This window comes from Chrysochloris asiatica, unplaced genomic scaffold (genome assembly GCF_000296735.1).
Source record: "Chrysochloris asiatica unplaced genomic scaffold, ChrAsi1.0 scaffold00094, whole genome shotgun sequence".
Classification (NCBI taxonomy): domain Eukaryota; kingdom Metazoa; phylum Chordata; class Mammalia; order Afrosoricida; family Chrysochloridae; genus Chrysochloris; species Chrysochloris asiatica.
Genome location: NW_006408612.1, coordinates 5,283,960 through 5,307,360, shown reverse-complemented (window position 1 = coordinate 5,307,360; position 23,401 = coordinate 5,283,960). Strand labels below are relative to the sequence as shown.

The window sequence follows — 23,401 nt, the reverse complement described above, 5'->3', positions numbered from 1 at the left end:
ATTAAACAATGCATGCTCGTTTTGTGACGCAGATTGCAGTCTTCACTGTAACAGCACTTTCCCCACGTACTCCATGTGAGTGCTTCCTTCCCATCCGCTCCTGTTTTCCCAGTTTATCCATGGGCGGATGGCGATTGTCCTGAGGCGTGTGGATCTCCCTAGTATTAGTGTTAACTTTAATGGATTTCTATTGTTTGGCTGAAAGTTGAGCCACTGGGGTGAGTTCAATTCCAGGCTTGAAGGGTATATAAGGACTATAGTCTCAGGGGTCACATCATCTGTTAAAAGTGCTATTACTGTGTATAATACTATAATGTTGTTGTTAAGTGCCTTTGAGTCAGTTACAACTCATAGCAACCCTGTGTAGGGTTTCCGAGGAGTGGCTGGTGATTTTGAATTGCCAACCTTGTGGTTAAAACTGACCTTGCAGTTGAGTGTTTGTCCTACAGTGCCACACCAGGACTCCAGTACTTTAATACTATTATAATATAGTGTTGGGCTCTACTCAGCGACACTTACCAACATGTTATTAATAAGTTAATAAATAACATGTTGTTGGTAAGTGCCATCAAGTCTTTTCTGATTTTTAGTGACCCTGTGTAGGGTTTCCAAGGCTGTGAATCTTTGCAGGAGCAGAAAGCCTCATCTTTCTTCCTCAGAGGAGCTGGTGGATTCAAACTATGGACCCTGTAGTTCGCAGTCCAGGTCTTATCCTACAAAGCCACCATGCTCCCAGATATATAATGTTATTGTCATTGTAGTTAAGTGCCGTCAAGTCAGTTCCGACTCATCACGACCCTTTATAGGGTTTTGAAGAGCAGCTGGTAGGTTTGAACTGTCGACCTTGTGGTTCACAGTCCAGTGCTGATCTATGGCACCATACCAGAAGTCCAAATACTGTAATTGTTGTTGTTGTTGTTAAATGCCGTTGAGTTAGTTCTGACCCATAGTCACCCTGCGTAGGCTCAAGGAGCAGCTGATGAGCTTGAACCGCTGACCTTGTGGTTCAAACTGACTTTGCAGTCCAGGGCATTAACTCACAGCGTCACACCAGGACTCCAAATACTATAATGTAGTGGTGGTGGTGTGCCGTGGAGTCGGTTCCGACTCATAGCGACCCTGCATAGGATTTTCTAGGTTGTAAATCTTTATGGGAGCGGAAAGCCTCATCTTTCTGTGGCAGAACAGCGGTAGTTTCGCACTGCTGACCATGGGTTAGTAGCCTGACTTGTAACCACTACGCTACCAGAGCTCCTAAATACTGTAATTGTTGTTGTTATGTGCCGTGGAGTTGGTTCCGACTCATAGCGACCCTGTTACAGGGTTTCCGAGGCTGTAAATCTTTACGGGAACAGAAAGCCTCATCTTTCTGCCACGGAACAGCTGGTAGTAAATACTGTAATAGTATGTATTTAATAGAGACCAAGTCCTGGTTTGGCCCTGAGTTAATGCGCCAGACTGCAAAGCCGTTTGAACTGCTGCAAGTTCAGCAGTTCAAGCTCACTAAGCTGCTCCTCGGAAACCCTATACAGGGGTCGCTATGGGTAGGAAATGACTCGATGGCACTTAACAACAACAAGTAAAATCCTAAAAATATTAGTATAATCAAGTAATATTTCATGATTTGTGCTCTGGGAAGAAAAAATTAGCAGAAGTGTCCCTATTCTTTGATACTTTGTATATATGTATATCTTTAGTTCGTCTAATTAAATGTGACTGATAAATCCATTCCCTTTGCCATTGAGTGGACTCTGACTCCTGGTGGCCCTGTAGGGCAGGATAGAAATGCCCTATAGCTATTTAAGGCTGAAAGTGTATACAAAATCAGACTGCCCGATCTTTTTTCCACAAAGCAGCTGGTGAGTTTGAATTAAAGTTTGAAAATTAGGAATTAGCATGCTTATTAAATGCTGTCTCTTATTTAATAATGATTTTATTCTTCAGTGGTCTTGTGAAAATAATAAAGCAAATGTTGTTAGAAATTTCAATTAAATACCATGATATCATAGTATAGTGTGTATGTAGTAGACTAATATGGAAATTTTTAACTTGTCATGTCTTTTTTTCCTATATTTTTGATATGCAATCAAGAAAATAAAGAGGTAAAGCTCTACTTTTTATGTTTCAATTTACTTGTATTTGATTGCAATTTTATGGAAAAATTGAAAGAATTTTCTATTAATGTTTTTAGAAAGAAGAAATAGAAGGAGAGACTGAATACAAATTTGAATGGCAGAAAGGAGCCCCACGAGAAAAGTAAGAACTGGTTGTTTTTTTAAAAAAGACAAAACATATATATAATAAAAGTTTCTCATAATACTTTTTTATTCACTAGAGAAGACAACTAATATTTAAAAAATATTTTAATGACCCTCCTATACAACTAATTTACTTGATCATAATCTTTTATTGTTTTCATATTTTTAAATCATAGTTTATCACACTTGTTCCTGTTGTTGTTAAGTGCTGTTGAGTCGGTTCTGACCCATAGCGACCCTCATGGGGTTTCCAAGTAGCGACTGGTGAGCTTGAACCACTGACCTTGGCAGTTCAAACGGCTTTGCAGTCTGGCGCATTTACCCACAGTGCCACACCAGGCCTCCAAAGCAACATCCCTGGACACCCGTAATAATTAAGTAGCTTTTGGAAATAATGAATAGATTTTATTTTTATACCTACTGAAGTAATGTATTTTATAATATTCTTAGAAAGAATTATAAAACTGTTTTTCAGATTAACTGCTGTTTGTTCAATTTTTTTCCATAAATTGTACATTTTCTCTATGTAATAGGTATGCCAAAGATGACATGAACATCAGAGATCAGCCCTTTGGTATCCAGGCAAGTGATACGAAATTTTACCATATTTTACTCCATAAGAATAATTTTTATTTAATGAATATTTCTTTATATTGTACAAAAAGCATTTAAGCTGAAAGGAATGCTATATTTCCATTTATATCAAATAACAGAAGGAATATTGTTGTGTATAGGGTTTCCTAGGAGCAACTTGTGGGTTTGAACTGCCGACCTTGTGCTTCACAGTCCAGTGCTGATTCTACAGCGTCACACCAGGAGTCCAATAGAAGGAACAGGGAAAGAAAAATTAAATGTAGTAGACTAATAAAGAATAGGAATCAAATGTTCTTTGATGAAGGGTTATAAGTTAAATTGATCTCTGTAGTTTTCAAGGAACTTGGGGGAATTTCTCAAGGTCAAGAAAAGAATAAGGTGCTGTTAGTTTAGAATCAGGACAAACTTTCAGCAGAGGTCAAATTGTTGTTGTTAATGTAACACAGCCCTATTCATTCATTTACATCTGTTTTGGCTTTCCCTGTATCCATCCACTGCCTTGGAGTCAATTCCAACTTGGCAAACCTTTCGGACACAGTAGAACTGCTCCATGGGGTTTCCGAGACTGTAAATCTATACAGGTGCAAACAGCCTTGTCTTTATCCCATGGAGCCGATCGTGGGTTTGAACCGACAACTTTGAGGTTAACAGCTCAATGCTTAACCACTGAGCCATCAGGGATCCTGCTCTCCCACTACAACAGCGGTATTGAGTAGTTTATACAGAGACCGTTTGACCTGCAAAAAATTAAAAATGTTTGCCTGCTTCTGCTTTAGGAAATGAAAACTTTCAAGGTTAACTTACTAAATTAGAGAATTTAAGAATAAGTCATAACATGCTTTTGCCATATTTAATCTTTTTGTTGTTGTTATTGACATTGTTAGATGAGTATTGCCACCAAGTAAGTAAAAGGTAAGAAATAGGATTCTTCTTAGCTGTGAAGCAGAATTTGTAGTAAAAGATTTTAGTATCTGCATTAAATTACTAAATATAGTTAGGAGTTTCTTTCTTGGCAGTCTTTAAAAATGAGAGTAATTTAATTGAAACTCGACCTAGGAATTGAGAGTTAAACTCTTTTCATATTTTTAAATCACAAATCATCACACTGGATGCCCATAATAATAGGTAAGTGGCTTTTGGAAATAATGAATAGGTTTTATAGTTCTTTATGCCTGTTGAAGTAATAGATCTTATAATATTCTTAGAACTATGAAGCTATTTTTCAGTTTTATAGGAATAGAGAGTTAAATTGATTAGATACTTAGCATTTTTGTAACCAAAATCATGGTCACTGTTTTTCAGGTTCGAAATGTGAGATGCATTAAATGTCACAAATGGGGCCATGTCAATACAGATAGAGAATGTCCTTTGTTTGGTCTTTCTGGAATCAATGCAAGTTCAGTTCCTACTGATGGCTCAGGTAGGCACAAAACATGATTTGTTTATTTATTTTGGCATTTACATTGAAGATGAACAAGGAAAGATAAAATAACAGTTTTCTTTAATCTCTGGATTTTGTTTGTTTTTGACTAAGGCACATTTCCAAAATTTAATGATCATTTATTCTGAATTTGAAATGCTGTATAATAAAATTAAATTTACTTTTTCTAGCAAAGGGCCCTATTAATTTTAGAGGAAAGAATATGTTGCTGTATACTGACAACTTGATTCTAGCTCATAGTAATCCTATGAAGAGTAAAGCCCTATAGGATTTTTTTCTAGACTGGAATCTTTACAGGAAACTTTGTGGCTCTGTAGGATAAGCACTGGACTACTAACACAAGAGTGGCAGTTCAAGCCCACCAACTGGAGAATGATGAGGCTTTTTGCTCCTGCAAAGATTTATAAGCCTCTGAAACCCTATACTTCACAATAACAACAACAACAATCTTTACAGGAGCAGATCTCTTAAGTGTTTTCTCCCACAGAGCTTCTAGTGGGATGGAACCACCAATCTTTTGATTAGCAGCCTAATACACTCATGGCACTAACTGGGCTCCTCATAAGATATATAAAATGTTGTTGTTGTTAAGTGCCACCAAGTTGGTTCCAACTCATAGCAACCCTGTGTAGGGTTTCTGAGGCTTTGTAAATCTTTACAGGAACAGAATGCCTCATCTTTCTTCCACAAAGCAGCTGGTGGGCTCAAACCACTGACCTGATGGTTCACAGGTCTGTGCTTATCCTACTGATGAGATTGTTGTTGCTGTTGCTGAGTGCCGTTGAGTTGGTTCCAACTCATAACAAACCTGTATAGCGTTTCTGAGGATCAGCTGGTGGGTTTAAACTACTGACCTTTCAGTCCAGTGCTTATGGTACAGCACCAAACCAGGACTCAGACAATTAACCTAAAAATAGGGAGGAAATGGATATTTCTCATATTCATATCTTTCCTGTATTGTAAAATGTCAGTCATACAATGACTATAGTTAAAATGTCCTTGTAGAATGAAATTAATATTTAAATCTGTACGATTTTTAGCATTTCTACCCTTTATGGTGAAAGAATGTAAAAATTCTTGCAATTGATGTTTCACGGCCTTCATATCATCCAGTAAGTTTTCTTTTTTGCAGTCTGTGTTCCAAGCTCAGGCACTTAGGGATTCTACCCCTAGTTTACCATCAAATCAGAAAGGTGAAACTAACATACCAGATAAGAAACAAGTAGAGAATAATAACTTTCAATTTATAATCTATCAGAGAGACAAAACCAGCATATTATATAAGAATTTCATAGAGACTAACAGGACACTAAATCATGAAGTTAAAAGAGGAGATAGGATGAAAGTAACCTTTAAAGAATTATTAGATTTAGATGAATGGAAAGAAACATTGACCAAAAACGAAGAAAGAACAAGCAAAGTAAATATGATATGTGGGATAAACCTGGAATGACACATTTATCTTGGACAATTAAGTGGTGTCAAATTGATCAGGACTTATAGCAACCATATAGGAACCATTTTTACAGTTGCTGCTGTGTTTGAGGCCATTATAGAAGCCACTATGTCAGTCCATTACATTAAGGGTCTTCCTCTTTTTCATTGTCAAGTCAGTTCCAACTCATAGCGACCCTGTATAGGGTTACTAAGGATCAGCTGTTGGTGTGAACTGCTGATCATACAGATTCAACAGCACCACACCAGGTCAACTTGAAATGGGTGGAATCAGATTTTGAATGGCTCTAAGAATGCAGGGTTTTTGAGTTTGGAATATTGGTGCTGTAGCCATTGTTTCCTAAACTACTTTAATGTGAAAGATCACTTAAGTTTTCATTTAAAATGTGGATTCCATGACTCTGTAAAAATAAAAGGATCATAACAGAATATTATGAATAATTGTACAACAATAAATTATATGGCTTAGGTGAAATGAATAAATTCCTAGAAACACATAAACTTCCTATATTAACTCAAGAAGAAGTAGAAAATCTCAGCTAACCCATAACAAGTAAAGATACTGAGTCTGTAATCAAAAGTCTCCCCAAGACCCTACCCAGAGAGGCAGTGATGCCAGGGATGGACACAGAGTTGATGACGTGGCCAGATGGAGCAGTTGGGGACACTGGACTAAGGGAGGGAGAAGGGCTATGTGCTGGTGGCCGGGGGCGGCGGGCCTGTGTGGTGTACCCTCTGGTTATTGGATGATACATGGAGGGGATTGTAATCATTGCAATGAAATGAAATACGATAGAATGAGTGTAAAGCTGATGTTCTCCCATGTAAACCTCACAATAAAAACTTAAAAAAAAAATCTCCCCAAAAAGAAAAGTCTGGGACTAGATGGCTTCACTGAAGAATTCTACCAAACATTTATTGAAGAAATTATCCTAATTCTTCTTTAACTTTTCAAAATATAAGAGAGAACACTTAACTAATTCATTGTAGGAGGCTAGGATTACTCTGATACCAAAGCTAGACAGACAGATACCACAAAAAAACTACAGACTCATAACTCTTATAAAAAGAGATGTAAAAATCCTCAAAATATTTTCAGATCAACTCCAAAAATGTACTAAAAACTTGGTATAAATCAAGTGAGATTTATACCAGGAATGCAAGTGTAGTTCAACATTAGAAAAATCTACCACATTAATAGAACAAAGAAACATAATCACATGATCGTCTCATTTGACCCAGAAGGTATTTGATAAAATCAAATATCCTTTCATGATAAAAAATTACACTCCGCAAGCTAGGAATAGAACAAGGCATACAGATACTTCTTAGTTACAGATAACTTAGACATAACCAAACACTTCAGAGGGTTGGTTTTCTAGGTTTGAAGGCTAAGGATCATAGTTTCATGGTACACTTCAGTCTATCGCAATACTATAGCTCATAAAAGCTTATTTTCATCCAGGAGTACTGGTATGGCACTGTAGGATAAGCACAGGACTGTAAGGTCAGTTTGAGTCATATGGTCAGTGGTTCATACTCACCAGCCGCTCCTTGAAAAGCCTATACAGTTGGAACCAACTTGATGGCACTTAACAACAAATGTCCATCCTATTTTGATAAGTAGTGTCTGGTGTCAAGGTCCTATGTCGGGTTCCAGCCTCGACAAGGAAGTGTGGGTGTCACAAAGAAGGGAGATCTGGCGGTGAAAAGGATAGAGAAAGAGAGAGACGAAATATATACAAAAAAGACAGACACACAGATATGATGCAAGCTGGCAGGTAGGCAGATCTGCAAACATATTACCTAGCATTGCAGCAGAACTCACTCTACCTCAGTCTTTTATTCTCTTTTTTAGGGAGGGATTTGTTATAAAGGAAGGATGTAATTCACAAAGGGAGGATGTGATTCTTTAGATAAGACAGGATACAGAACTGAAATGTGATTAGTCATTCTCAAAGCAGGACATAATGATTCACAGGAACAACTTTTAAGATATTTTCATAGTTTTTCTTAACAATCTAACATTTTTATTTTTACAGAAAAAAGGTTCAATCAAGCTGTTATATATTAACTTTTAGGCTTAAATGATCTAGAGCAGTGACTTGCAGTTTCTCAAGGGTACTTAACATAAAGCAAGGTTCCTGAAAGGAGCCAAGCTGTCTCTGTACACTTTGCAAACTTTTGTTTGTGAGCAAGATCTCAGGCACTGGGCTTCATTTATCTATATCTGAAATGCTACATTGTTCTTAATTATCACATTCCTATATACTTTCAGGAGGAAGGAGAGCATCTGGGTTAAACTGATTATATTCAGAGGCAGTTTAATGGGGCAGCCACTATTATCCACTAATCCAACATTCCCAGAATTTACCATTCCACTTTATTTACAAACCTTGGGTAGTTTTTCTCTAAAAAATCTTTTCTCATATTCCCAATATACCTGTTCCTGGCCTCTCTGAATTATTTGAGGAAGCTTTTTACTGCCTTGGCTCTAAAAAGGGGTTTCAAATCCATTATTGTTCATGGAGATCAAACATAACTGAATAATCAAATAAGGAGCAGTTCTGACATTCATCCCAGGTGGCTATCGCTTGTTCCTCAAAAAGATTTGTACCCAGGACTCCACGCATTGCCAACACAGTGGAGGCATTAAGAGAGGCATTGTAAAAGAAACCATTTTCTCAGAAGCTACAATTACTGGAGTTAGAAGCATATTAGGACCAAAGAAAATTATACAGAGATAGCCAACCAGTGAGTTCGCAAAAACCAATGAACCCGGGATGTCAGGAGGTCACTTCCTTTGGCCCTCAGGGTCCATGGCTCGCTATCTTGAGGAGGACCTCGTCCATGTCACAGGGCCACTGATCAACCCAGGGTCTGTGTATGCTGACCCCAGCAGTCTGGATCTGAAAAACTTGCAAGTGACAAAACCAAAACAGCTATTGGTCTCTACTCATCTGGTGCAAAAGAGAAAGAAGGAAAGCAAAGACTCAGAAAAGAAATTAGTCTGCAGAACTAATAGTCTACATGAACCACAGCTTCATCTATCCTGACACCAGAACTAGATGGTTTTCAGCTACCACTACTGTGGTATAGTGAATTACTTGATATGGCTCTTCTAGTCATAATCTTTTCATACACATAGGAAGTATGAAACTCTGATGTGGGGACTAGTCAGTTTTGCCATTCCACTGACTTTAACATGAGCCTTCATGGAAGCGGAAAGGAGACTTGACCCTACCATTAAGAAATAAGACCAGGAGATTTCCAGGGCAAGATGGCAGAGTAGACAGATGTACTGAGCAGACCCTATACAACAAGCATGAGAGACCAACTGGAATATATATGGATAATGATCTGGAATCTTGAGCTGCACAGGATAAGACAGAAGTGGATTAAGTGTCAACTGAAAAAGGATGCTGAACAAGAGCAGTGAAAGAGAAGAAACTGGGTGGGGAGAGCAGCCTGGTCATCTTGAGCTCTTTCACACATCTCGTGATACAGTGACCTAGAGGCATAGGATGTGACTGGAGGTTGGCAACCTGGAGTGAATGTTAGGTATGCTACCCCTTGTCTGGAGATGCATGAACCCGCTTTGAACGATACTACACACTGAATAGAGCACTGTGTTCACACTTCCAGTCTGTATTACATCCACCAGGAGATAGGTGCTAAGTGCCTGAGAACACACCAAAAAACAATCAACGATTAAATATAAATATAACGATACCACAATGTCTCAGACACAACAAACAATTTAAACTTACATGAGAAACAAGGCAGAGTGCCTCAAACAGATGACCAAATACAGCAGAAAATATACCAGAAATGGTATTGGAACTACTGTTTTTTTATGATTTCTGATTTTTCATTTATATTTTTTCAGGTTGCTCTTAAAGTGTTTCCCTGAATTTTTCTAAAGTTTTCTTTTTCCTTGATTTCATCTGCAGTTTTCTCAATCATTCTCTCAATCTGTTGAAGGTATCTAAATATAATTATTTAAAATTCATTATCCAGTAGTTCCAATACCATTTCTGGAACACAGCTCCTTTTTGGTGTGCCTCCGGGCATGGCTAAAGATTCACTCCTTCTAACTAGAACAACTATAGTCTAAGCATTTCTGATCTTGAATTATACCTTGATAATTTCCCTAATAAACCCCAGAATCATGAGTATTTGAGTTCTAAATGTGGCCATTGCAATGAATTATCAAACCCAGCAGAGAAGCAGATGTGTCATGGGAAGGATGGTTGGTATCAGATTGATAAAGGAGTTTGGAAGGTGTTCCACCTCATAGGAATTGACCTTGGTATGACGTTGAGCTTGATTCTTGTTCCCAGAGGCCAGAGGAGGTCAGATGCTAACCCCCCCGCCATTTTTACAACTACCTACTATTTGATCAGGATTATAACAGATGGATCCTGACATAATGGGAGAAAAATGTGGTACAGAACCTCAAATTATTAAAAAAAAAGTCCTTGCCACACCAGTTGAGACTGGAGGGATTCCCTTACCTTATACCTGGACATACTCTTTAAACCTTGACTTGAAAGTACCATTTGAGGCCCCATTTTACCTAACTAACATATTGACTCACAGAATAAAGTTATGTTACCTGTGAGTACTTCGCGCCTTTAAAAGATCATCTGTATGAGACCAAATGGTCAACAATTACTTTACAAATAAAGATGAGAAGATAAGGGGACAGGGAAACTAGGTCACTGGAATTGAAAAAATCAGAATGGAAACAATAAGAATGTTCACACATTGTAAAAAATATAAAGCATTGAACAATTTGAGTAGAAACTGTTGAATGAGAACCTAATCTGATGTGTAGTAAACTTTCAGCAAGAATACAATAAAATAAAAATTTTTTAAATAAAAACAACATTTATTGAATGTAAACTGATAATTTTCTCTATAAACTCTCACTCAGTTCACCATAAAAAGTTTAACAACAACAACAAAAAAAAAAACTGCCGCAAGCAGCTGAGCAGCTGTAGCTTTCTCCCCAGAGAGAGGTCTAAGCCTCGTTCAGATGGATCACATCCTCTTTGAATTGGCTTCTGGATTGGCTACTGGATTGGCTTCTACTGCTCTTATTGCTGGCATGTAGTGGCCCAAGTTCCCTCTGTCCTACACTCCCCATAAAAAACAAATGAACAAAACAAGTTAGGAATAGAAAGGAGATTTCTCAGTCTGATAAAGGGCATTTATGAAAAACACACAGCTAACATCATACTAAGAAGCTCTGGTAGCGTAGTGGGTATGAATTGGACTGCGAACCGCAAGGTCAGCAGTTCGAAACTACTCGCTGTTCTGCAGGAGAAAGATGAGGCTTTCTGCTCCTGTAAAGATTTACAGCCTTGGAAACCCTGTTCAGGGTCACTATGGGTCAGAACCGACTCGACGGCACTTAACAACAACATCATACTAAATGAATGTTAAGACAGAGTGTTTCCCGTAAGATCAGGAACAAGGCAAAGATGTGTGGTCTTCACCATTGCTATTCAATATTGTAGTAGAAGTTCTAGTTATAGAAGTTAGTCAAGAAAAAGAAATAAAAGATACCTAAATTAGGAAGGAACTAGTGAAACTATCCTTTTTTGCAGTTGACATAACCCTATATATAAAAGACCCACAGAATCCTCAAGAAAACTACTATCTATGGCCATCAAGTAGTTCTGACTCATAGTGACCCTATATAGGGCTTCCAAAGCTTTAAATCTTCATGGGAGCAGACAGCCTCATCAGCTGAGGGGTTTGAACCACCAACGTTGCAGTTAACAACCCAACACCTAGCCCATAAGTCCATGGAAAAGCTATTAGAGATAATAAACTCAACAAAGTGGCAGTATAGAAGATCAACACACAAACATCAGTTTACATCAGCGATGAACATTCTGAAAAGGAAATTAATAAAACAATTCCATATACAAGAGTACTTAAAAGAGTAAAATAGCTAGGAATAAGTTTTACCCTCGATTAGATGTGATTGTCACAATAGCTTCATACATGGCAAAAATTGTGAAGATGGTGCAGTTGAAGATGTACATGGGTTCACCAAGTCAGAGCCAACTGGATGACACCTAACAACAGCAACAAGAATAAATTTAACTAGGAAGGGGAAAGACTTGCACACTAAAAACTGTGTTACTGAAAGAAATGAAAGAAGACCTAAATAAATGGAAGGACGTTTTGTGTCCATAGATTGGCCTAAATGTTGTGTTAAGATGATCAGTATTATCCAAAGCAATCTATAGACTCAAAATTCCAACAGGCTTTGCAGAAATGGAAAAGCTAATCTTCAAATTCATATGGAACTAACTGCAAGGGGTGCCACATAGCCAAAGATATCTTGAAAAAGACCAAAGTAGAACTCATACCTGCCAGTCTCAAAAAAAACTATAATAATCAAAATAGTCTGGTACTGGTATAATGTTCTACATGTAGATCAGTGGGATAGAATTGAGACTCTAGAAATACGTCTATATGTCTTTGGTCAATTGATGTTTGAAATCATTTATATGAAGTATCTAGAATAAGCAAGTGTATCGAGACCAAAGTTTGTTAGTGGTTCCCAAGGATTGGCAGGAAAGTGGGGAAAAGGATTCTTTACTTAAGGGGTACTGAGCTTCTCTTAGGGGTGATGGAAACAGAAATGACAAAATGCTATTTTAAATGTAATTAAGCCACAGAATTGTACAGTAAGACCTGATAAAGTCAGAACCTGTATAAGGCAAAAACCTATAAAGGGAAGGAAAATTCAAATATTTTCCACTAAAATGAGTGATCGAAAGGTGGTCCGACTGTACTCTGTCAAAGGTGGGAAATTTACAAGACGTGGAAAACAAGGCTGTCCCATTGAGCTCTGACTCACTGGTTTCACTGTACATGTAAAGGTGCTGAATTGGCAAATATATTTTTATTATATTTACTTCCATTTAAGTCTAGTCTGAAGCTCCCATCACACCCAGATGATGCTTGTGAACTGCAAGTTTAAGAAAACCATTGTAGACAAAACTGATAATACAGAATATTCTGTGCATGTGTGTTTATTATTTTGTTTGTTTTTGGAAGGAGAAGGGTATAACTGAAAAGGAAACATGGTAATATGTTGAAAGAGCTTTTTTCAAAAAGACCTTAAACAATCTAAATATCCTCAACTTGTTAGCTGAATTAAATCATATAAATTGAATCTATACTATTATTATGTTGTTGTAAAGTACCGTCCAGTCGGTTCCAACTCATAGTGAAGCTGTATAGGATTTCCAAAGAATGGCTGGTGGGTTTGAACTGCCAACCTGCTGGTTAGCAGTCCAAAAATGACATATATCTATATATATATATATATATATGAATGGAAGGAAACATGAAAATATAGTTAACATTAATTTCATGAAACTATAGGTAGTATTCTACTTTCACAATTAAGATATGTGATTAGTTATAATTTGAAAAGAAAGAAACTTAAAATGGAGGCTTTTCAAACATTGAATAGCACTTGATATTGTTGACAATGTTAATGTTTTCCTTGGAACTGCAATACTATATTTTTCAGAATAATTAGAACTTATTAAGAAAGCAAAGAGTCATTGGTATGTTGTAAAAGAGATGTTCATGGTGAGAATAACTAGCAGATTTAATTTTTTGCCCTAGTCTTTATAGTAAAATGTGCTAGGAAAATTTCATTTCTAGTTCTTCTTTTCAAGCTGAAAAGGCAAGGTATAAATATGAGAACAAATACTGATCGATACACGGTATTTTTAAATTATTAAATAATTATCTTACTAATATAAGAATATTGCAAACCACTGTACTATGATTAAACTATTATAAAAATGGGTCAGTAACTCTACCACCTATGATACCAGATATGATGATGAAAATTAAAATCTGTTTTTGATGCATCATCAAGGTTTAAAACCATCAGCATAAGCTGGGTTTAGGAACAATTGAAATTTGGGGAGAACAGTATCTTTTTTTGTTTGTTTAAATTCTTTCTTATTTACACCATCATGAACTCATCTTAAGAAAGGATCATGTGCATGCCCAAAGACTTAGTTGCAAAACATTGCTTATAATAGCAAAAGAACAAATGAAGGAAGGAAAAAAGACAAACTAGAAAAATTAGCTGAATAGCTACTGAAAGAGTGTTAAGTGAATGATTATACAGTAGTTGCTGCAGTAGAATACTGTACTATGAAACCATTAAAAGTGATATCCAGATATCTAAATGATGTGAAAATTGTTTATAAAATTTGGTTAAATTTAAATTTTAAAAGCATATTATAAAATAGTAGTTACATTAGATTCCATTTTTTTTGTGTTTTCCCTTTATATCTTTATGTAGACACATAGAAAGACATGTATTTTTAGAAAAAAGATTGAAAGTAGATAGAGCAAATCTCAACAGTGGTTATTTCTGGGTGGTTGGATTACCAAGACTTTTAGTTTCATCTTTTTGCTTAAATTTTATTTATAATGTTATTTTTATTTGTAAGTTTTAAAAAAAACATTATTTTAGAAGAATTAAAGGTTGTACATAGAAATAAATTTTTTAGATTTATTTATTCAGTTAATGCCTTTTGACCTGAATTTAGCATTAGTGCCTAACTAATGCTAATAGAAACTCTTAAAGGTTTCTCATAAACAAAATCAAAAGTCTACTATATCAGATAGGAAAGCAAATAATAGTGATGTTGTATTCTGAATTTGAATGCAATGAAAAATAAACTGGCCAATTTCCTAATCCACTTGCTGATTCAAACTTTAAAAAAAACCTTTTCATTTAAAAAAATCACCTATTGAATAATGTTTCACCAGTGAATAGAGATTATTTTTGCAATAAGGCAATTTCAGTGAATGTGGTTATCATGGGATAATCACACCCCTGGGGTACAGCCTTGTGCCTGTAATCTCCCAGGAGTGTAATTATTTCATGATAACTGTACCCCCTGGTGTTGCATTATTTCTATTATGAAATTCTTAGTTTAGTATATAAAGTAACTTACTTTGATCACTGGAGACTGCAAGGTGCTGTTAGAATGTTCCAGCTGTGAGGTTTACAGAGACCAGCTATAAGATTTACTTCTCCTTTACAAACTTAAATTAGGCAATCAAAATGCTTCTTTGGGCTAAGCTGGTTTAGAATATCTTTTCTACTGATAAGATTCTTCAACTTTGTGAATTTTTATCCACTCAAGATACATAAAAATGATAAGAAAAGCTTGTACATTTCAGTGGTCACTGAATTTTTTAAAAAATATTTTTATTTTAGAATTTAGTTAAATGCCTTTCATCCATTATATACAGATTATATTAAATTATATATATATATGTAAAATATACATTTATTCTTACTGACTCCTGACATCTATCAGTTACTTGCATTTTTAATGTATATTGAAATTAAACCAGGGCTTTAGTCATGGCCAATTAAGCAAAAACAAAACAAACCTAGATTTGTAAAATGTGGATATACCAGAACCATAACTAGAACTGGGAAATGTACAGGTAGATATCCCACTAGAAACTTAAATCTCCCTCGTAGAAAATAAACGAGAGTATGCATATTGCATAGCAACCAAATCTTTTAGCCATCAGAATCTGAAACACTTGTGCCCCATTTTAAAATGGTGGTCAGTTATGCTACTTTGAATGTGTATTGTTTTCCACAGTTCTGGCAGCAAACCAATCTCCTGAATCAGGCTCCTGAAAGGGTTCACTTACTACATACACCTCTTCCAAGTCTCCAGTTCCAGGGCTTCAACTTGGGAATTTTCCCGTTTCAGTTATCATTCCAGTACACTCACATGTTACAAATTCAGGTTTGTTTCAATGTTGCTGCATCAACCGTGACTGAACCAGTCCGAAGCCCTGAATTAAACATCTTTTGTGTAATTTACAGTCTTTCCATAAAAACGATATTTTTTAAAATAGTGTTTTATGATATAATTCACATGCCATGTAATTTACCCATTTAAACTGTACAATTTAGCGGCTTTTAGTATATTCACAGAGTTGTGTATCCATCACCACAATCAACGTTGGCACATTTTTTTATACCTTAAAAAGAAACCCCACACTCCTCACACTCCTTAGCCATAACGTCACACCTCCCCAGCCCTAGACAATCACGGATATACTGTCAGTCTCTACAGATTTGTCTGGTGTGAACATTTCAGAAATGGAATCAGACAATCCCTGTTAAAGCAACTGGTCTTAATACTACTTTATGTGCCTTTAAATTTAGCACTTAAGCACAATTAAAACCATTCTCCCATTTTTCCAAATGCTGTATGAAATGTATTTTCCTATGAATTTTTTTTTGAATGTATTTTTCCAAAGGGGGAGGAATATATATATGAAGCCTGGTGTGGCGTTGTGGGTTAATGTGCCAGACTGCAAAGCCGTTTGAACTGCAAGGTTGGCAGTTCAAGCTCACCAGCTGCTCCTTAGAAACCCTATACAGGGTCACTGTGGGTCGGAATCGTCTCGACGGCACTTAACAACAACAACAACAACAAGATATATATATATGGAATCCTGGTGTGGTGCTTTGGGCTAACGCGTCAGACTGCAAAGCCATTTGAACTGCAAGGTTGGTGGTTCAAGCTCACCAGTTGCTCCTCGGAAACCCTATACAGGGTCGCTATGGGTCGGAATTGACTTGACAGCATTAACAACAACAAATATATGTACACACACACAGGCTTCAAAAGTTCATGGAAAAAAATGGAACTAAAAGATAATGAATTTTTCTATAAACTTTCGGAAGCCCCCTTGTATAGCAGAGTAGACAGTTGTAGACTAATTCAAAACTCTAGCGTATGAAAATAAGAATTTTTTTTAATGTAGTTGTTCAGTGCCATTAAGTTGGTTCTGATTCATAGACCCTTGTGTGAACATGATTTCCAAGGAGCAGCTAGTAAGTAGTTTTAGCCACCAGTATTGTGGTTAGCAGTCCAGTGCTTATCCTACAGTACCACACAGACATTTATTCTAGTGAGATTATCTGCCAAATAGATAAAGCTAAATTTTATTTATTTATTTTTTCCCTGGATAAACAAAAGTTTAAATTCTGGATATTTTTCTCCCAGAAGCAAACAGGTAACTTACACAGTCATTTTGTAGGATAATAGATGTGGAGTTGCTGGAGAACGTTCAGTAGGCAATGCCAGCCTGCTTCTGTTTGCTTTAACTACGTGTCTTGTCCCAGTGTTCAGTTCAGGTCTGTACCAGGACTAAGAGTGGATGAACCAGACCTAACCTGCTAATGCAGTAATATTACTCAGGTGGTCAGTAGCATGAACCTGCTGAAATGAAAAGGTTACTACAATAACCCAACGTCATGGTTGCAATACAGAAGTAAATCATCACCACAGTGTTCGTGGTTTGAACGCGCCAGCCACTCTACAGGAGAAAGATGAGGCTTTCTGCTCCCATGAAGACTTAAAGCATAGGAAACCCTATACAGTGTTGTTATGAGTAGGAATCCAGTGGATGGCACTTAATAACAATAACAATCATTGATCCCAAACTTGTTAACCAATGTTAACATAATTTACTAAGTATTAACTGGGCTTATACAAATTACATTTTCTGTATAGTACTAAGTTTGAGATACAGCCATACTACAAATAGTTAAAATGATGATAGACACTAAATGTTTCAAGTGTCTATTTAGTCTATAAATTTTTGTGTGTTTAAACAATATAAAAAGGAATAAGTACTTTAAATTGAGGGGAGTATTATTTGATATTTGTTGCAAATATTTGTTTTCATATTAAGTGGTCTTTTCCTTGCCAACTTTTGATTTAATTTTCTCAAGTATTAAACTACTGATTAGACCCTATAAGGTCCTAGGGAGAATCAAGGGGAAATGTAGAACAAAATGAAAAATTATAAAATAAGAGCAGACTTACTGGTCTGCTGGAAACTGTTCATACCTCTGAGACTGTGGCCTATAGGCCCGTAGACACCCACCAGACCTGGAACTGAACCCACTCCCGGGAAACGTTTTTGTAGTCAAAGAACGCAGACCTAAAAAGTGAACAGTAACACTTGTGAGGAACATACTCCTCTGGATAATCAGCCATATGAGACCAAACGGGCAGCATTTGCTCTAAAACAAAGCAGGAAAAGGACAGGAAAGAAGGACACATGGAAACAGGGAAGCCAGGGAGGAAGCAGGACGAGTGCTGTTACATTGAGGGAATTGGCAACTAATATTAAACAAGAAAATGTGCGTAAATGGTTGAATGGAAAATTCATTTGCTCGGTAAACTTCTACCCCAACCAAAGTTTTTTAAAAGAATATTAAATTAAGCCGTAGCTCTGGTAGAAGTTTGCTTCCACATGCTATGTCTCCCACTTTTCCACCAGCCTGTCATGTTAAAGACATTTTTTGTTGCTTGGAACATGGTTGGGGAATCTAATAAAATAATTGGCTGTAAACTTTGTCAGAAAGACACCAAAGAACATGCTAGAAGGACTTTCTGTAGGAAGAAGGATGACAAACTCAACTTTCTTCTGGCATTGTCGCCTGAATTTGTCATGGGTTCCCTTATGTAACTTCTTTAAGAATTTGAATCCTACCAGCATAGTTATGACGATAGCCCTCCATCTGATGGCAGAATGTTGTTGTTTTTTAAATCCTGCTGCACAAAAGGTATTTTTACCAAAATCTCATTAAAGCTGAATCTGTGAAATAGGCAAATAATGAAACTCATGACTAAATGATAGTCCTCAAATTAAAGAACTGAAGTTAGACATCCTATCTCTCCCTTATAAAATGTAGTTGACCTATCAAGAACCAAATCCTGAAGGGTTCAGTGGTGATGGTGGTGGTGAAGTGCCATGGAGTCGGTTCCAACTAATAGCGACCCTGTACAGTAAAGCTTATCAAATCAAAGTGCTTCAAAAGTCAAAATGCAGCTCTGTACATGTTGGTTATTTTTATTTTAAATGATTGCCAATGGTTAAGCCATTTAGAACTATTTATAAACATTATTATAATTAAGTGATTAAATTAATTGCAATCTTGTTCTGCCAATAAATGATTCTGCCCTGTATTAAAGGTGTGTGTGGGGATAGTGAAGGCTGTACTTCCCATAGTCTCAAAAGAGTATTAAGAGTCTCGGATCGTGGCTGTAACTCTCTTACATGGCTCTCCTTATCATCTACGCCAGTCTGCAACCTCAGAGAAAGGAAATTAGCTTCTAATTACCTGGGAAAAGGAGAATGAGTGAAATTTAGTCTACCTAGTGAATATTTACCTGGACCCTCATGTAGCTCCATTTACTTAGAAAAACTTCTTAGGATCTTTTAAAGATCAAACTCAGTGTCTAGTGCTTGTCTGAAAAATATGAAATCTTCTGAAAGTCATATGAAATAAGGACTGTATCATAATTATTTATCTTTGGGTCCCCAAAGCCTTACACACATTCAAAGCACATCAAAGCCTTGTATACCTTCTCAGTGAATAATGACTTGGGTAGTGACTGAGTAGCATGACATTACTAGCTGCTCTAAACCGCTGTGCATCATGTCCTTCTCAGAATTGTAAACTTCAGTTTACAATTTGTAGTTTCCCTATTCTCTCATGTGAACCAAGTTTCCCAAGAAGATTATATGCTTTTTGAGGGCAAAAGCTAAGTTCTATATTGATTATCTTTCAGGAAAAGTAATAAGCTTTCACTAATAGGTGCTGATTGTTTAAATCATTTTGTGTGATATATGCTTGGGTTGTTTAAGCTCAAATTCTCTATGCAAGACTCTCCATAGTTAAAGAGAGAGAAATGTAATGAGAATCGGTGGTGGTGATGGTGGTGGTGGTGTGCTGTGGAGCTGGTTCTGATTCATAGTGACCCTGTATAGGGTTTCTGAGACTAAATCTTTACAGGAGCAAAAAGCCTCCTCTTTCTCCCACAGAACAACAAACTGCTGATCTTGAGGGTTAGCAGCCCAGTTCATGATCTCCTACATTACCAGATCTCCTTATTAGAATCTATAGTACCAATTTGTTGTGTGCCAACAAGTCAGTTCTGACTCATAGTGACCCTGTATAGGGTTTCCTAGAATGACTGGCAGATTTCAACTACTTACCTTGCTGTTAGCACTCTAATGTTTACCCTACAGCACCAAACCAGGTCGCTGTGACTATAGTACCATAGTCACTCAGTAATTAGAGTTTACTGATTTAAAATACTATAGAAAACTTTTTTCCTAAGTAAAATGCATAGGTCGTGTTTATTGCATAGTGCCTGGGGTCTTAAAATCTTGCAGGTGGCCAACTAACGCAAAACAGTTGGTTTCCATTCACCTAGAGCAAGGGAGGAAGGAGAGTCTGGGACAGGAGGAGGAAATGAAATGTGTGATCATTTGCTTCTGTGAACAACTGCATCTTTTGTCATGAGCCCCAAAATAAGGATGCCTTTATTACTGTTATTGAACATTTTGATCAAAGATCGCATAGATGAATCCTGATCAAAAGGGAAAATGCACAATGGAGTTTCAAGTTCTCATTGACTCTAAACTTTTTTGGAGCTATGGAGGATGAATGCATATCTGAAACTATTGCTCTGAAATAATCTTTAAACCGTAAGCCAAAAATATCTCCTGAAGTCATCTTAAAACTGAATAACAGTATAGCTTAAATGGTTAAAAAAAAAAAGTCTGCCTTGAACAGTATACTCTTTTAAGAACTATCTATATTGTTGTTGTTATTGAGTGCTGTCGAGTCTATTTCGACTCATAGTGATCCTGTATGGGGTTTTCAAGGAATGGCTGGTGAGTTTGACGTGTCAGCCTTTACCCTATAGCTCCTACCTATCTTTGTTGTTGTTGTGAAGTACCACTGAGTTGGTTCCGACCTATAGTGACCCTGTATAGGATTTCCAAGAAGTGACTGGTGAGCTTGAACCACTGACCTTATGGTTCAGTTCAGACCAACTTTGCAGTCCAGTGCATTAACCCATAGTACCACGCCAGGACTCCTATCTATCCATAGGGAACCAAATTGACAACAGCAACTTAAAACATTAACTAGGAACCTGAGGGGGCAGTGCGTTTATGTTAATGAGAGTATGACCACTTATACAACTTGAAGACTGGAATCAGTGTTACTGAATGGTCCGTGTTGAAACCGTGACATTGGTGTATATAGTATATATTTTCAACAAAAGTAAATAATATAAAATATAGAGGACAAAGTGCACTAGTCTTAAATGTAGTAGAGTTTAACAGATACGTACACCCATGTAACCAGAATTCCAAAAACCTTGTATCTGACAAGATATAAAACATTGCTATTACCTTAGGAAATTTCTTTTTTCAGTCTGTCGTACACCCATATCCACTATTGTGATTTCTAACCCTACATGTTCATTTCTACTATTCTTAAACTTCATGTAAATCATATGTCTAGTAAGTATACTCTTTGGTGCCTGACCTCTTTAACTCAACATAATGTTTTCAAATTCATGAACCTATAATTTTTCAACAGAATTCATTCATATTCCTATAACTTTTTAAAAACATAATACTGACTTCTAATGCTTCATATTTAGTATAGAGCAAATGATTTTTTTTTTTTAGTTCTCTAGAACTATGAATTAACTTTATTATTGCCAAATGTATCATCACTAAAATGTTTGCATGTAACTTAAAGTTGACGCTATGGAGGATTAATTAATAAAGGCATAATAAGCAAATAGGTCATATAGCTTTAACTGGATTCTGTAAAAACCTGGTTGTTTTAATAAATGGTACTTTTTACTAGTATACAATAAGGGCAGTTTCATATTTCCTTGCTTTTGTGTATTTTCCAGACACATAGATTAAAATGAAATGTTTAAGTTTTCCTTTATATTATGTGTTTTAATAGAGATTAAATTAGCTGTCTTTAATATGAACTTGGGATAGGGGCAGCAAGAAACCCTATTGTTTCCAGCCTTACCAAGATGAACTGGCAGTGCGTCAGGAAAATCCCCAGTATGAAGCAGTTTTATTACAATTCAGTACAATTGGTTCTTGCATAACCTTTAGAAAATCATACATAAAACATTCTCATCTATATAAATAAAAATCACCCACACACTTTATTAATAGCTTTGCTCACTTTTTCATGTGACTTACACTGCGTGTTCCTACTGTGCCCTTATTAGTTTTGTTTTTTTTTTTTAATTTTTTAAAAATTACTTTCTATAAGTTTTCTTCAAAGCAAATTTATGAAATATATTAGGAACCTAATATAATGCTACCACCATTCATCTGTCAGTTTGTCATACTGTGGAAGCTTGAGTGTTGCTGTGATACTGGAGATATGACAGTGGTATTTTAAATACCAGCAGGGTCATCCCTGGTGGGTAGATTTCAGTGGAGCTTCCAGACTAAGAGAGACTAGGAAGAAGGAAAAGGAGATCACTTCTGAATTTTTAACTACTGAAAATCTTATAAATAGCAGTGGAACATTGTCAGATAAAGTGCCAGAAGGTGAGTCCCTCAGGTTGGAAGGCATTCAAAATACAACTGGAGAAGAGCTGCCTCCTCAAAGTAGAGTTGACCATAATGATGTGGTTGAAGCATAGTTTTTGAGACCTCCATTTACTGATGGGGCACAACTCAAAATGAGAAATGACTGCAAACCTGTGGAATATATAAAGTATGAATCTAGGAAAATTGGAAGTTATCAAAAATGAAATGGAACTCAAATATTTGATATCCTAGGCAATAGTGAACTGAAATGGACTGGTATTGGCAATTTTTAATCAAATGGTTTACTACATCAAGAATGATAAATTGACCATCAAGGGAGAAGAGCGGAGTGCAGGACCCTACCCAAAGAAACAGTGACGCTGGAGATGGAGGCAGAGATGATGACTTGGAGAGATGGAGCGGCTGGGGACTCTAGATCCAGAGACAGAGGGGCTGTGTGTTGACAACCGAGGGGTAGGCTTGTGGGGTATACCCTTTGGTTGGTTGATGATGCATGGAGGGGATTGTAACCATGGCAATGAAACGATATACGATAGGAAGAATGTAAAGCTAATGTTCTCCCATGTAAATTACCACATAATTAACAATAAAACAGTTAAAAAAAAAAAAAGATAACTTGAAGAGGAATAGTGCCAAAAAAGAGCATTTCAAGATCTGTTTTGAAGTGCAGTGCTGTCTGATAGAATAATATCCATGTACCTACAAGGGAGACCAGTAAATACCACTGTTGTTAACTCAGATTTACACACCAATCACTAAAGCAAATAATGATGAAATTGAAGAAGTCTGTCAGCTTCTTCAGGCTGAAATTCACCAAACATACTATCAAGATACATTGATGGTTACTGGTGATTGGAATGCGAAATTTGGAAGCAGAGAGGAAGGATCTGTAGTTGGGAAACATGGCCTTGGTGATACAAATGATGCTGGAGATCACATAATCGAATTTTGCAAGACCAGTAACTTATTCATTGCAGATACCTTTTTTCAACAACAGAAGCTCATCTATACACATGAACCTCACCAGGTGGAATACATAGGAATCAAATTGTACACATTTGTGGGAAGAGTTGATGGAGAAAGCTCAGTATCATTAGCCAAAACATGGCCAGTGGGGCCAGGGGTTAGACCATCAATTGCTCATATGCAG

The 23,401-nt window shown here is 36.7% G+C and overlaps 1 protein-coding gene across 1 annotated transcript in view; it reads left to right on the top strand.

The window, feature by feature from the left end:
- The window catches only part of CIR1 (corepressor interacting with RBPJ, 1), a 66,188-nt gene that overhangs the window by 27,957 nt on the left and 14,830 nt on the right, over positions 1-23,401 (top strand). Inside the window, 6 exon segments of the mRNA XM_006878311.1 lie at positions 2,092-2,102; positions 2,192-2,256; positions 2,792-2,840; positions 4,155-4,190; positions 4,192-4,237; positions 4,240-4,272. Coding sequence (XP_006878373.1) covers positions 2,092-2,102; positions 2,192-2,256; positions 2,792-2,840; positions 4,155-4,190; positions 4,192-4,237; positions 4,240-4,272 — 240 coding nt within the window.